We start from the raw sequence: 12,403 nt of genomic DNA on the forward strand, positions 1-12,403 counted from the left end.
TCTAATTCTTGTAATTTTGAAACAAACCAGGGCAGGAGAGATCCATGAAATTTTTATTTCCAATTAATTGGCAGAAAGCCAGAAGCAAAGCTGTGGCTTAAGTGATAGACCTCAACCGTGAGCAGAAAGCTAAGGGACAGAACCCAGGCCCTGAATTCATGTTTCAGTAACTCTCTAAGTCTCTCTCTCTCATTCTCTTTATCTCATTCTCTCTCTCTCTCTCTCTCTCTCTCTCTCTCTCTCTCTCTCTCTCTCTCTCTCTCTCTCTCTCTCTCTCTCTCTTCTCTCTCTCTCTCTCTCTCTCTCTCTCTCTCTCTCTCTCACACACACACACACACACACACACACACAGGTACTATACACTGATAGAACACTTCCAGGTGAATATAATATTTAATAAGAACAACGTTAGGCCAGTCATCCTCCTACTGAGCCAAAATGTGTTGAAGAAGCACTATTGTGGCACCTGCATAGGAGTGAAGATGGAATAATCCTAAATGTCTACCAAGGAGTGCATGGATAATGAAAATGTGGTAGATGCACAAAGGAAATATTGTTCAGACTCTGAAAAAAATAAAACTCTATTGTTTGAAACAACATAAATGACATTATGCTAAGTGAAATAATCCAGGCACAGAAATATAACTCTTGCATTTTCTTATTTATATGTGGAAGCTTGAAAAGTTGAAGGCATAGAAGAGAGTAGAAGGGCAGTGGTGGGAAGAGGTAGAGGACAAGGAGAGAGAGCGGGGAGAAAAGCGAAAGCTCTATCTTTAAATAGAATTTAATGTCATCTTTGAACTTGTCTTTAGTAACTCATGAGAATTCTGATAGATGCTACAAATAGTCCAGTTTCTACCCTAGTACAAATAGTAAGTGGCTCACACCCTGCTCCCTTGGTAATCACTACTCACTGGTACCCTGGGAATACGGCTGAGAGTTAAGAGCGGAGGGGAGATGCCTCTCCTCGTGCCCTTCTAACCAAATGAACTCTGTCAGCATACAGGTCCTGGGCAATGAGACAATTATGAAAGCTGAGGAATGTGGACCTGTTGCCTGAGGCTTGTCAACACTTCTACAAAGAAAAGGATAACTGGAAAGAAAAATATCATATTTTGCTCAGAAAATAAAAGGCAAATTTCAAACTGATCAACCAACAAACCTTGTCTGGTTTGTGCTTTCCTTTCAGCCAAAATTATCAGCATAGCGCTAGCTCTGAAGGAAAACTGTCTGTATAGAGGAGGGTTCACAAAACCGAAAGTGGAAAGGATTTAAGCAGTGGAAGTCATTTGTCTGGGATGGAAGCGCCTTGGAGATTGCTGCTGGTTTTCAGGCCTAGGTGCAGGCTTCAGATGGAAGGAGATATTTTGCTTTGTAGTAGTGCGGTTATGAAACATCCTACAGCAAGGGATGAATGAGGGACTAGTGTAGTAGTTTATGTCTGTAATCCCAGATATTCAAGTAGCAGAGATCAGAAGGATTGCCCTTTAAGGCCCATCTTGGGCAAAAAGTAATGAGATTCACCCCTCCTCCTGCATCTCAAAAATAAGATGGACATGGAAATTTATGATCTAAGATCAGCTCAGGTGCAACGGTGAGACTCTGTCTAAAAGATAATTAGAGCTGGCATGTAGCTCAGTGGCAAAGAGCTTGCCTAGCAAGTGCAATGTCCTGGGTTCGATCCCCAGTACCAAAAAAGAAAGTCCAAAAAAATAATAATAAAAGACAATTAAAACAAAAAAGGGGGCTGGAGGTATGAATCAAGTGACAGGAATCAGGAATGTGCTTAATGAGCTCAAGCAAGGCCTTGAGTTTAAATCCTAAAACTGCACCCCCACCCCCGCCACATCCACATTGTGCTCTGCAGTGAGATTCTTCCTAGCCCTCACTAAAATTTCCAGCAAAGTTTCCATCGATCACAAGGTGTTTGTGATTCAATGAAACTGAAACTGAAAGCTCTCTACCAAAGTCATTTTATGAAGCCAGCTTATTACTCATCCCCAAACCAGGCAGGGACTCATCAAAGAAAGAGAAATATAGACCCATTTCCTTGATGAACATTGATCTAAAACTTCTTAACAAAATCTTGGCCAATCTACTTCAACAACTCATAAAAAAAAGTCATATACCATGATAAAACAGGATTCATCGGGGGCCGGGAGTTTGGCCTAGTGGTTAAAGTGCTTGCCTAGCATGCATGAAGACCCGGGTTCGATTCCTCTGTACCACATACATAGAAAAAAAAGCCGGAAGTGGTGCTGAGGCTCAAGTGGTAGAGCTCTAGCCTTGAGAAAGTCCAAGGACAGTGCTCAGGCCCTGAGCTCAAGCCCAGGACTGGCAAAAAAAAAAAAAAAAAAAAAAAAAACAGGATTCATCACAAGAATGACGTGATTCGGTGTGTAAAGAACCCTATGGACTCCACTCCCAACCTACTCAAACTAGTACAAAACTTTGGTAAAATAGCAGGATATAAAACTAATCCTCAAAAATCAATGGCTTTCCTGTATGCCAACATTGAAAAGAGTGAGGCTGAAATCAGGAGAGCAACTCCTTTTTCAATAGCCTCAAAGAAAATAAAAACTTAGGAATTAACCAAAGAAATAAAGGACCTTTATGATGAAAACTTTAAAAACCTGAAAAAGGAAATTAAATAGATCTAAGGAAGCAGACTAACCTCCCATGCTCCTAGATTGGAAGAATTAACAATACTGCCAAAGGCTATCTACAAATTCAATGCAATACCCGTCAATTTCCCAACATCATACTTTAACAAAATAGAGGAAGCAATCCAAAAATTCATATGGAATAATAAAAGACCCTGAATAGCATAAACAATCATTGGCAGAAAGAATAGCGCTGGAGGAATATCAACACCAAACTTCAAACTCTACTACAAAGCTATACTAAAACAAACAAACAAACAAACAACAACAACAAAAACCATTGGTACTGGCACAAGAACAGGCCTGAGGATCAGTGGAATAGAACTGAAGACCCAGAAGTCAACCTGCAGACCTATGGCCACCCAATCTTTGACAAAGTTGCTAAGAATACTGGCCTCTTCAACAAATGGTGCTGGCAAAACTGGCTAAACACTGTAGAAAACAAAAGTTGGATCCTTATCTGTTTCCTTACACCAGAATCAACTTCAAATGGATCAAAGATCTTGAGGTAAAAGTGGATACCCTGAAAATTTTACAGGAAGAAATAGTAGATCCACGTGAGCTCCTTGGCACAGGTCGAAACTTTCTTAATAATAGCCCAGAAACTCAACAAATCAAAGGAAGTTTGGGCAAATGAGACTGCATCAAACTTCTGACTGCAGAGCTTCTGTATGGCAAAGGACATAGCAAGCAAGATAAATAGGAAGTCTACAGATTGGGAAAAGATCTTCACTTGCCATACAACAAACCAGGGCCTTATATCTAAAATATTTGTACAGCTCAAGAAATTAGATCTTCCAAAAACAAACCCTCAAAGAAACAACTATCCCACTAAAAGGTGGGCTAAAGATTTAGAGACTTCTCTGAAGAGGAACTAATAATGACCAATAGACACATGAAGAAATGCTCGACATCTCTTGCCATGCAAGAAATGCAAATCAAAACAACTTTGAGATTCCACCCCACTCTAGTTAGAATGGCCATGATCAAGAAATCTAATAACAGCAGATGCTGGAGGAGATGTGGTCAGAAGGGATCGTTACTGCCCTGTTGGTAGGAGTTAAACTTGTCCAACTACTCTGGAAAGTGGTATGGCAATTCCTCAAAAAACTAAACATAGAGCTCCCCTATGACCCAGCAATCCCACTTTGGGGCATTTACCCAAATGTCCAGAAACAAGGCCATACTATAGCTATCAGCACAACAATGTTATGCTACCAGCAGTATTACTCACCATAGCTAAGATATGAAACCAACCCAGATGCCCTTCAGTAGATGACTGCATCGAGCAGATGTAGTACTCATATATAATGCAATTCTATTTGCCATCAGAAAGAATGATACTGCCCCACTTGTAAGAAAATGGAAAGACTTGAAAAAAATTGTGTTAAGTAAAGTAAGCCAGACCCAAAGAAACATAGGCTCCATGGTTTCCTTCATTTGTAATAACTAGTGTACATTTAGGATTCTCCTAGCAGAAAATCATAATAGCTCAAAAGCTATGTGTATAAGTCCATATAGAATGAACTCCAGGATATGAAAACAAGAGATTTATCTTTGTGATTGGTATTCTTAATGTACAACCTGAAGCTATTTCTTTTTCCTTCATTTCCCCTTAAGGTTTATCTCATGTTGTTACTGTATCTGACTTTTGTACCTGGCATATGGTATACATGTTTATCTGTGTATTTGAAAATGGGAAAGTACGGGAAAAACAAGATGATTGGGAGGGGGTATGGGGAGGGAAAGTAGGAGAAAAACATGGGAAGGAGTAACAATGTTCAAGAAGTAATATACCAGGGGCTGGGAAGGTGGCCTAGTGGTAGAATGCTTGCCTGGCATGCATGAGGCCCTGGGTTCAATTCCTCCATACCACATAAACATAAAATTAATAAAATAAATGGAAAATAACTTAAAAAAGAAGTAATATACCAACTGGGCACAGTGGCTCACACCTGTAATCCTAGCTACTCAGGAGGCTGAGACCTGAGAATCATAGTTCAAAGCCCGCCCGGGCACTAAAAACTCCATGAGACTCTTATTTCCAATCAATCACTAGAAAATTGGACGTGGTGTTGTGGCTCAAGGGGTAAGGTGGTAACCTTGAGCTAAAGAGCTCAGGGACCATGCCCAGATCCAGAGTTCAAGCCTTACGACTGATCAAAAAAAAAAAAAAAAAGAAAGAATGTATCCACCACCTGATGAATGTAAGTGCAACCCCTCTGTACATCACCCCAACATTAAAATAAAATTTAAATAAAGATATTTGTGATTATATTTGATTTAAAAGCTATAGTGAAAGGCGTGAATTTTATAACCTGATTGTTTTGGTGCAGACAGAGGTAGAGGATATAGGCAAAGGGTTTGATGCTACATTGCTGGGACTAGGGAAGTTAAATTTGCAAACGTGTATTTGAGTGTGTGTTGTAGGGGGGAAGAGAGGGGCAGGGAGATACTAAGAGCATTTCTTCTTCAATGCCAGGAGCAAAGAGAAGTTTAGTTATCGCTGGTATGTATGTGCATGTACATAAACAAATGGGACTATATCATAGTATTGTTATAATGTAGGCTTATCAGTATACTACAAACACGAGGAAAACTTACTCAAGTCTCTTTTGTTGGATGTTAATTATATTAGTCAGGTGCTGGTCGCTCACAACTATAATCCTAGCTACTCAGCAGGACTGAAATTCAAAGCCAGCCTAGGCAGGAAAGTCTAAGAGTCTTATCTTCAATTAACCAGTAAAAAGCTGGAAGTGGAGCTATAGCTCATGTGGTAGAGCCTCAACCTTGAGTAGAAAAGCTCTAGGACAGGCTCTAAGTTCAAGCCTCAGTACAAGTACAAAAGGAATTATCATTGAGAAAGAAACCCAAAAGAAGAAAGAAGCAAAATAAAACAAAATGTTTAGAGCACTTTCCTTAGGGATAAATTTGACTGAAATACTTAAAAAAACACACTAATTTTATTACATGTAGAACAGTTTGTTATACTTCTCCTGTATCACAAAACAGCAAGATTATAATTTCTTTAAATAATTTATACAAAAATATCCCTTAGTAACAGATATTACTATTCACATGGCCAGCATTTGCTATTTCACATATTTCAAATACATTGAAAAGAGATAAGAATATTCTAATCCATATTTGCGGATGATCATAATTATTAGTCAATTAAAATTCTACTTTAAAAATACATTTACTCAGGCATACTTAAAATATTAACTTAGAACAAAATATAATCACAATCTGAAAGCCATCATCTCTGTTTTCCTACCTCATTGATCTTTTTCAGGTAGCCAGATTTTTCATTAGCAGATGAACCTTCCATGTTTTCCTTGTGTGTTGAAAAAAAAGTCCTGTGAACAAAGAAAATCAACAGATTCACATCAGAACACATTTTTGCAACAAAGGAAAATTTACTTATAACACCTGAAACATCTAGACTATATTTGTTTTATCCTTCTTTCTTTTACCTTTGAATTAGTGAATTGATACTTTATTTCTTTATTCATTCAAAAGTCAATTATCAAACACCTAGACTCTGCCAGACCTGTTGTAGGTATATGGTTACAGTGTATGTAAAGTCCACAACTCTCATGGAAATTACATTCTAAGGGAGTAATTATAATAGAAGCAAGGAATCAAACAATCAATAATGTATTTCAGATAGTGTTAGATGTTCTAAAGAACACATAACAGGGCCAAGGAGACTGAGGTTTTGAGAATAAGAATGCTCCCTGGACAAGCAGTTAGGGACAGCTAGTGGATTAAACTGAGTAATAAGGAGCCAAACATAAATCAGAAGGAAGAAGAGATAGCAAGAGATAAACCCAGAGGCAGGATAAAACTGGCAGTATTTCTTTATTCTATTTTTATGCCAATCATGGGGCTTGAACTCAGGGACTGGGCATTGTCCCGGAGCTTTTGTGCTCAAGGCTAAGCTTGCTGTATTTAAGACCAGATTATGTAGGGTCTTGAGAATAGGATAGGAGTTAGAGAGAAGACTTTGTTTTTTGTTTTTTAAGGCAGAAGAGCAACAAAAACAGATTCAGATCTTGTAGAAGTGAGTCTAGTTACTTTGTGGAGAAAGACAAAACTGAGGGAGAACAAGCTAGGTGAACGGCTGTCGTCAGAATGAGGATATAGTTAGCGGTCAAGGGGCATTAAGTGTAGTCTAGACCTAGATCAAGAAGATGAGCCTCTGCATTTGGTGAGGATTGGTATAGAGGTATAGGTATAGAGGGAAGCTGAAGTAGTGGTTGAGCACAGAGGTAAATGGTGGCATCACAGTAAATGACCTGGAAGACAATGAGAAGAGCTGTTTCAGGGAGGTGGAAAACTAAAAACTCTGGTTTAAACCAGCTATGTGATATGCATTTATAGTAAATATATATAACATATAAATGAATAATTTTACACTCACTATGTGTAAGATTTCACAAGTAGGAAAGCAGATAAAGAAAACAAAGCACTTTTATGAAGAGAAGCACAGACTGAGCCTTTGGATGGATGGAAGATGTTTTCTATGTGTACAGTACAGGGCCTCTGAGGTCTGCCTGTATTTTCTCAGCAGGTTCTGCAGACCCGTTTTGAGTAAGAATAACATATAAAACTGAGGCTCAATGAACTGTAGCCTTACAACATGTCTCCATAACACTTCCTTCTCTAGGTGGTTTTGTTGGTAGGGAGTCATGAATTGAAATGAGGATAACACATTCTGAGTTTCTCCATTTTTCAAAATAGTGACATCCTCCTCTTTAAAAACTATTTTTTTCTTGGCCATCTGTAAGACTAGGTTTAAAAACAGGGATTCTATGAAGCGAACACTCAAGTCTGAGTACACTAAGAAACTAATTTCCATCAAATTATTAAAGACATTAAAAAATGCGAGTAGCATACTGAGGAAACTTTTGGAATCTTGAGCATTCCCCCCCGCCACCAAAGGATTATATGTTAAAGACTTAGTATTGGAATACTGATAGAGCCTTTAAAAGGTGGGGCCTCATGGAAGCCTTTAGGCCTTTGGGTAGTGTGCACATGAAAAGTACTATGTCACCCCAGTTTCCTCCTCTTCCTTTGGCTTCCTATGACATAAATGGATTTTTCTCTGCCATACGTTGTTGCCATGATGTGCTGCTTTGCCTCAGGCACCAAAAAATGGGGCCAAAATATCATGGACTGGAACCTTTAAAACTAGGGATGAGGGCTAGGAGTTTGGCCTAGTGGTAGAGTGCTTGCCTAGCATGCACGAAGACCGGGATTCAATTCCTCAGCACCCCACATACATAGAAAAAGCCAGAAGTAGTGCTGTGGCTCAAGTGGTAGAGTGCTAGCCTTGAGAAAGCCCAAGGATAATGCTCAGGCCCTGAGCTCAAGCCACAGGACTGCCAAAAAAAAATTAGGAATGAAAATAAACTTTTTGTCTTTCTAAATTGACTGTATCAGGTGTTTGACCAATGGCAGAAAAATAGACTTTGGTAAAAATGAATACCATACTCACATTTTATCCTTCAGAGTACTACAAAGTTTCTTCATGTTTTCGATCTGCTCTTCCCAGACTTTTATTGCAGACTGTAGTCGTGCAATTTCTAAATTCTGGTCACCAATAGTCTATTGGAAATTTAACAGAAGGATGACATCCAATTATCATCGAATGACTCCTAAAAGCAGTCCCATGTCCTTAAATATTCATGAATCATTCAGCATTTGCACTGAGACTATCCAGGAGAAAAAGCAATCTTATAAATAAATTCTTATAAATCCTTATTTATTTAAAAATAGATTTGGTCAAAAACAACAGTGAAGGCATCAGAAAGCCTAAACTTAAGTGGGGTGGATGGCTGAATACAATAATGAAAAGGTGAAGACTATTAAATACTTTTTTACACTTGTAAGACAGAATAAATTTTACCTAATAGTTTTTGAAAAAGCAAGTAAATTAGTATGGTTACAATTATCTTCAAGGTATGATCTGAAGATAATAATATGAGCCAAGAGTTTGGCCTACTGGTAAGAGTGCTTGTCTAGCATGCATGAAGACATAGGTTCAATTCCTTGGTACCATATACATAGAAAAAGCCAGAAATGGTGCTATGGCTCAAGTGGTAGAGCTCTAGCCTTGAGGAAAGCGCAAGGACAGAGCTCAGGCCCTGAATTCAAGCCCCAGGACAAGCAAAAAAAAAAAGTACATTATAAGGCCAGGAGCATTGCCTAGTGGTAGGAATGCTCACCTAGTATGCATGAAGCCCTGGGTTTGGTTCCTCAGTACCATACTCAGAGAAAGCCAAAAGTGGCACTGTGGCTCAGGCTCAAGTGACAGAGTGCTAGCCTAGAGCAAAAAGTGTCTAAGGACAGTGCCCAGGCCCTGAGTTCAAGCCCCAGGACTGGCAAAAAGAAATTAATAATAATATGAGAAAGAATGAAAATAAACTGGGTCTTAAAAGACGCAAAATTGTTGGGGAAAATTTATAATAAAAGATACTTTTACAATGTCATTGTGCTATAAAGAAAAAGGAAGCAGTTCTAGAACTGCCATCAAAATTAGCAGCATATTGAAAAGTAGAGACTTTTTGATAAATTATCAAGCTTGCCAGGGGTAGTGGCTCACGCCTGTAAGCCTAGCTACTCAGGAAGCTGAGATCTGAGGATTGCGGTTCAAAGCCAGCCTGGGCACTAAAGTCCTTGAGACTCAGCTCCAATTAACCACCAGAAAACTGAAAGTGGAGCTGTGGTTCAAGTGGTAGAGCTAGCCATGAACTGAAGAGCTCAGGGACAGCAGAGTTCAGAACCAGACCAGACCAGACCAGCCCCAGAGTTCAAGCCCCACAAATGACAACAAAAAAAGCTAATGCTGAAGGTTTTTCTCTTGACATGTGACTTCTAGGTGTCAGTCATTCTTGTCTGAAGGTCTGGCCTGCCCTAGAATCACACCCACTTATTCTCTTCTGTCATCATTGCATCACCTTGACCTGGCTAGAGTCTTTCAATGGAAAAGTATGACATGAAGGTTAATGTGAACTTCCAGCTGGACATGGAAGTTCACACACAGCTGCAAGCCTAGCACTTGTAAGGCTGAAGCAGTAGAATTGTGAGTTTGAGAACAACTACAGGCCAGCCTGTGTTACATAGTGAAACTACCTCTCAAAACAACAACAGTCTGAGCTTCCTTGTGGTCTGAGTCTATATTCAGAATGTTGAATCATTACCAAATACAGAGCCCTGAGCTAATAGCCTGATAAGAGGCATGGCAACATTTTGTCTCCACAAAAATTCCTTGCAGCAGGCAGTATTAATATAGCTGAGAACATTTCAAGTTGGTAGATCAGAGATTTGAGCCCAGGTCAAAGTTGGTGTTTTAGACACCCATTCTTTACTAATGGGTCCGGCAGGCTGGTCTGAGAAGATGGAATTGGCCTTGCAGATCTTGGAGTATAAGTTAAGGAGCATATACTTAACTTCCCCATGCTAGGTTTGGTGGGGTGTCTGAGTTATGCTCTGTTAGGCCTAACTGGAAATATTAACTGGCGCATACAAAGTATGCTTTGTGTCACTTCTATGTTTTCTTTTAAGCCTGATCTGATTTATTCATCCTTACTATGTTGAAAAGTAAAAACAAAACATGGCGGCATAATCCTGTGGTTCTAGTTAGTCAGAAGGTGGGAGCAGTAGGATTTAAAGTTCAAGGCCACCTAAAGCAAAGTTAGTGAGCTCCTACCTGAAAAACTCATGGCCAAAAAGCTGGGGATATAGTTCAAGTAGTAGAGTGCTTGTGTGTGTGAGGTCTAGGGTTCAATCCTGGTAACACACACACACACACACACACACCCTAAAAACTGATGCACATATTTGGAGAATTTTTTTATTTTTACCAGTGGATATTGTAATTAAAGTGAGCAGAGCCATGATTCTGTGTCACTATGACACAAGCATGGTTTCATGTGATTTTCAATACATACAGAACAATATTCTAATGATTCATTCAACTAATTGTGATGGAAGGTATTTCTCCTTTAATTGATACAGAGGCCATAATGTTAATAATGATATTAACTTCATAACCACAGTCATCTTCTATAGCATCAATAGTCTGATTTTTTAAATAAAGGTAATCATCACAAATACATGTTACTGTGCTGGTTTTCGATACATGTGATGATTTAAAGAAATTAAACTAAATTGTGAGGTCATCTGTAATTCAAACAGACAAATGATAAATGACCTCTTTTCCAACTTGATTTTATTATACCTCACATTAATGCAGATTGTAAGGTTATCACACATAATTAGCTAGTTTTAGAGGATTAAAAAAATCAAGGACTCACAGTATTTGAGCTATCTTACATAGTTTGTATCAAAAACATCCCAAACTTCTTCTGTCCATCATATTCCTAATGAAGAAAAACAACTGCACTGTGATTCTTTTAAAAAAAAGTCAGAAGTTGGATGCTGGTGGCTCACGCCTGTAATCCTAGCTACTCAGGAGGCTGAGATCTGAGGATTACTGTTTGAAGCCAGCCTAGGGTACACAGATTCAAAACTTTTATCTCTAACCACCAAAAAAACTAGAAGTACAGATGTGAATTAAATGGTAGAATGCCAGAGAAGAACAAGAGTCTCTGGGTTTGAGCCCCAGTATTGGCACATACACGCATGCGCGCGCGCGCGCGCGCACACACACACACACACACACACACACACACACACACACACTGTCAGAAAATGTTAACATGTCAAAACTTTTCTTCCAGAATGGCATAAAGATGCATTTAAATCAACTGTTTTTTTTAACTGAGATGCTCAAATCAGACTTAAGTCCACAAAGTTTATTCTTTCTTACCTCTGAGCTGTCAGTAACTGTTTGATTCATTTTTATTATTTTTGTTTTTAATTTATCCAGTTCTCTCTTCTTTGTATAAGTCTCCTTCTTCCTGGTGTCATGCTTACTTTTGATATCATTAACCTGTAGTGACAAATAATAAACAATTTTTAAAAGCCATTTAGCCCAAGAGTTTAGAAAACCTTTTTAATTTGTTAGCTTAGTTTGTATTCAATTTATGTGCACCATATTCAATCTAAGTATATTGGCAAGCAAAGTAAAACAAAATCAGAATTAATTTATTTTGTATGATAGAAGGAAAATGATGGACCATGTATATTAAATTGTATTTTTAAAAATTTGAAATATCGGGCCGGGAGTTTGGCCTAGTGGTTAAAGTGCTTGCCTAGCATGCATGAAGACCCGGGTTCGATTCCTCGGTACCACATATAGAAAAAAGCCGGAAGTGGTGCTGAGGCTCAAGTGGTAGAGCTCTAGCCTTGAGAAAGTCCAAGGACAGTGTTCAGGCCCTGAGCTCAAGCCCAGGACTGGCAAAAAAAAAAAAATGACATCGCCCCATTTGTTAAGAAATGGAAAGACTTAGAAAAAATCATACTAAGTGAAGTAAGCCAGACTCAAAGGAACTTAGGCTCAATGGTTTCCCTCATTCGTCATAATCAGTAGAAACCTTGGGCTCTACTAGCAGAGATTTGCAATAGAGCAAACTCTTGATACATAAGGACATATAATGTGAAGCTAATTGAAAGGACCTCCAGGATAGTGAAACAAAAGCCATATAATGAATGATTGTTGTCCTTAATGTACTATGTTGTCTCTCATCTCCTTTGCTGTCCCTTGGATATCTCATATTGGTATAGTATCTCACTTTGTTATCTGATATATTAAACTTATTTGTATTTGG

At 38.7% G+C, this 12,403-nt stretch overlaps 1 protein-coding gene across 2 annotated transcripts in view; it reads right to left on the bottom strand.

Moving 5' to 3' along the window:
* Ccdc175 (coiled-coil domain containing 175) overlaps positions 1 to 12,403 on the bottom strand; it is a 59,662-nt gene that overhangs the window by 24,113 nt on the left and 23,146 nt on the right. For both annotated transcript variants that reach the window (XR_016537549.1, XM_090344208.1), the window contains exons 6-8: positions 11,503 to 11,625; positions 8,167 to 8,276; positions 5,941 to 6,022 (exon numbers count right to left, since the gene is read on the bottom strand). Coding sequence is in view for 1 of the 2 variants with exons in the window: in XM_090344208.1 (XP_090200334.1) it covers positions 5,941 to 6,022; positions 8,167 to 8,276; positions 11,503 to 11,625 (315 nt within the window). In the remaining variant the exon portion in view is untranslated. The remainder of the gene's footprint in view (positions 1 to 5,940; positions 6,023 to 8,166; positions 8,277 to 11,502; positions 11,626 to 12,403) is intronic.

The sequence above is a fragment of the Megascapheus bottae genome, chromosome 14 (assembly GCF_031878675.1).
Source record: "Megascapheus bottae isolate mThoBot1 chromosome 14, mThoBot2.hap1, whole genome shotgun sequence".
In the NCBI taxonomy this organism is placed as follows: domain Eukaryota; kingdom Metazoa; phylum Chordata; class Mammalia; order Rodentia; family Geomyidae; genus Megascapheus; species Megascapheus bottae.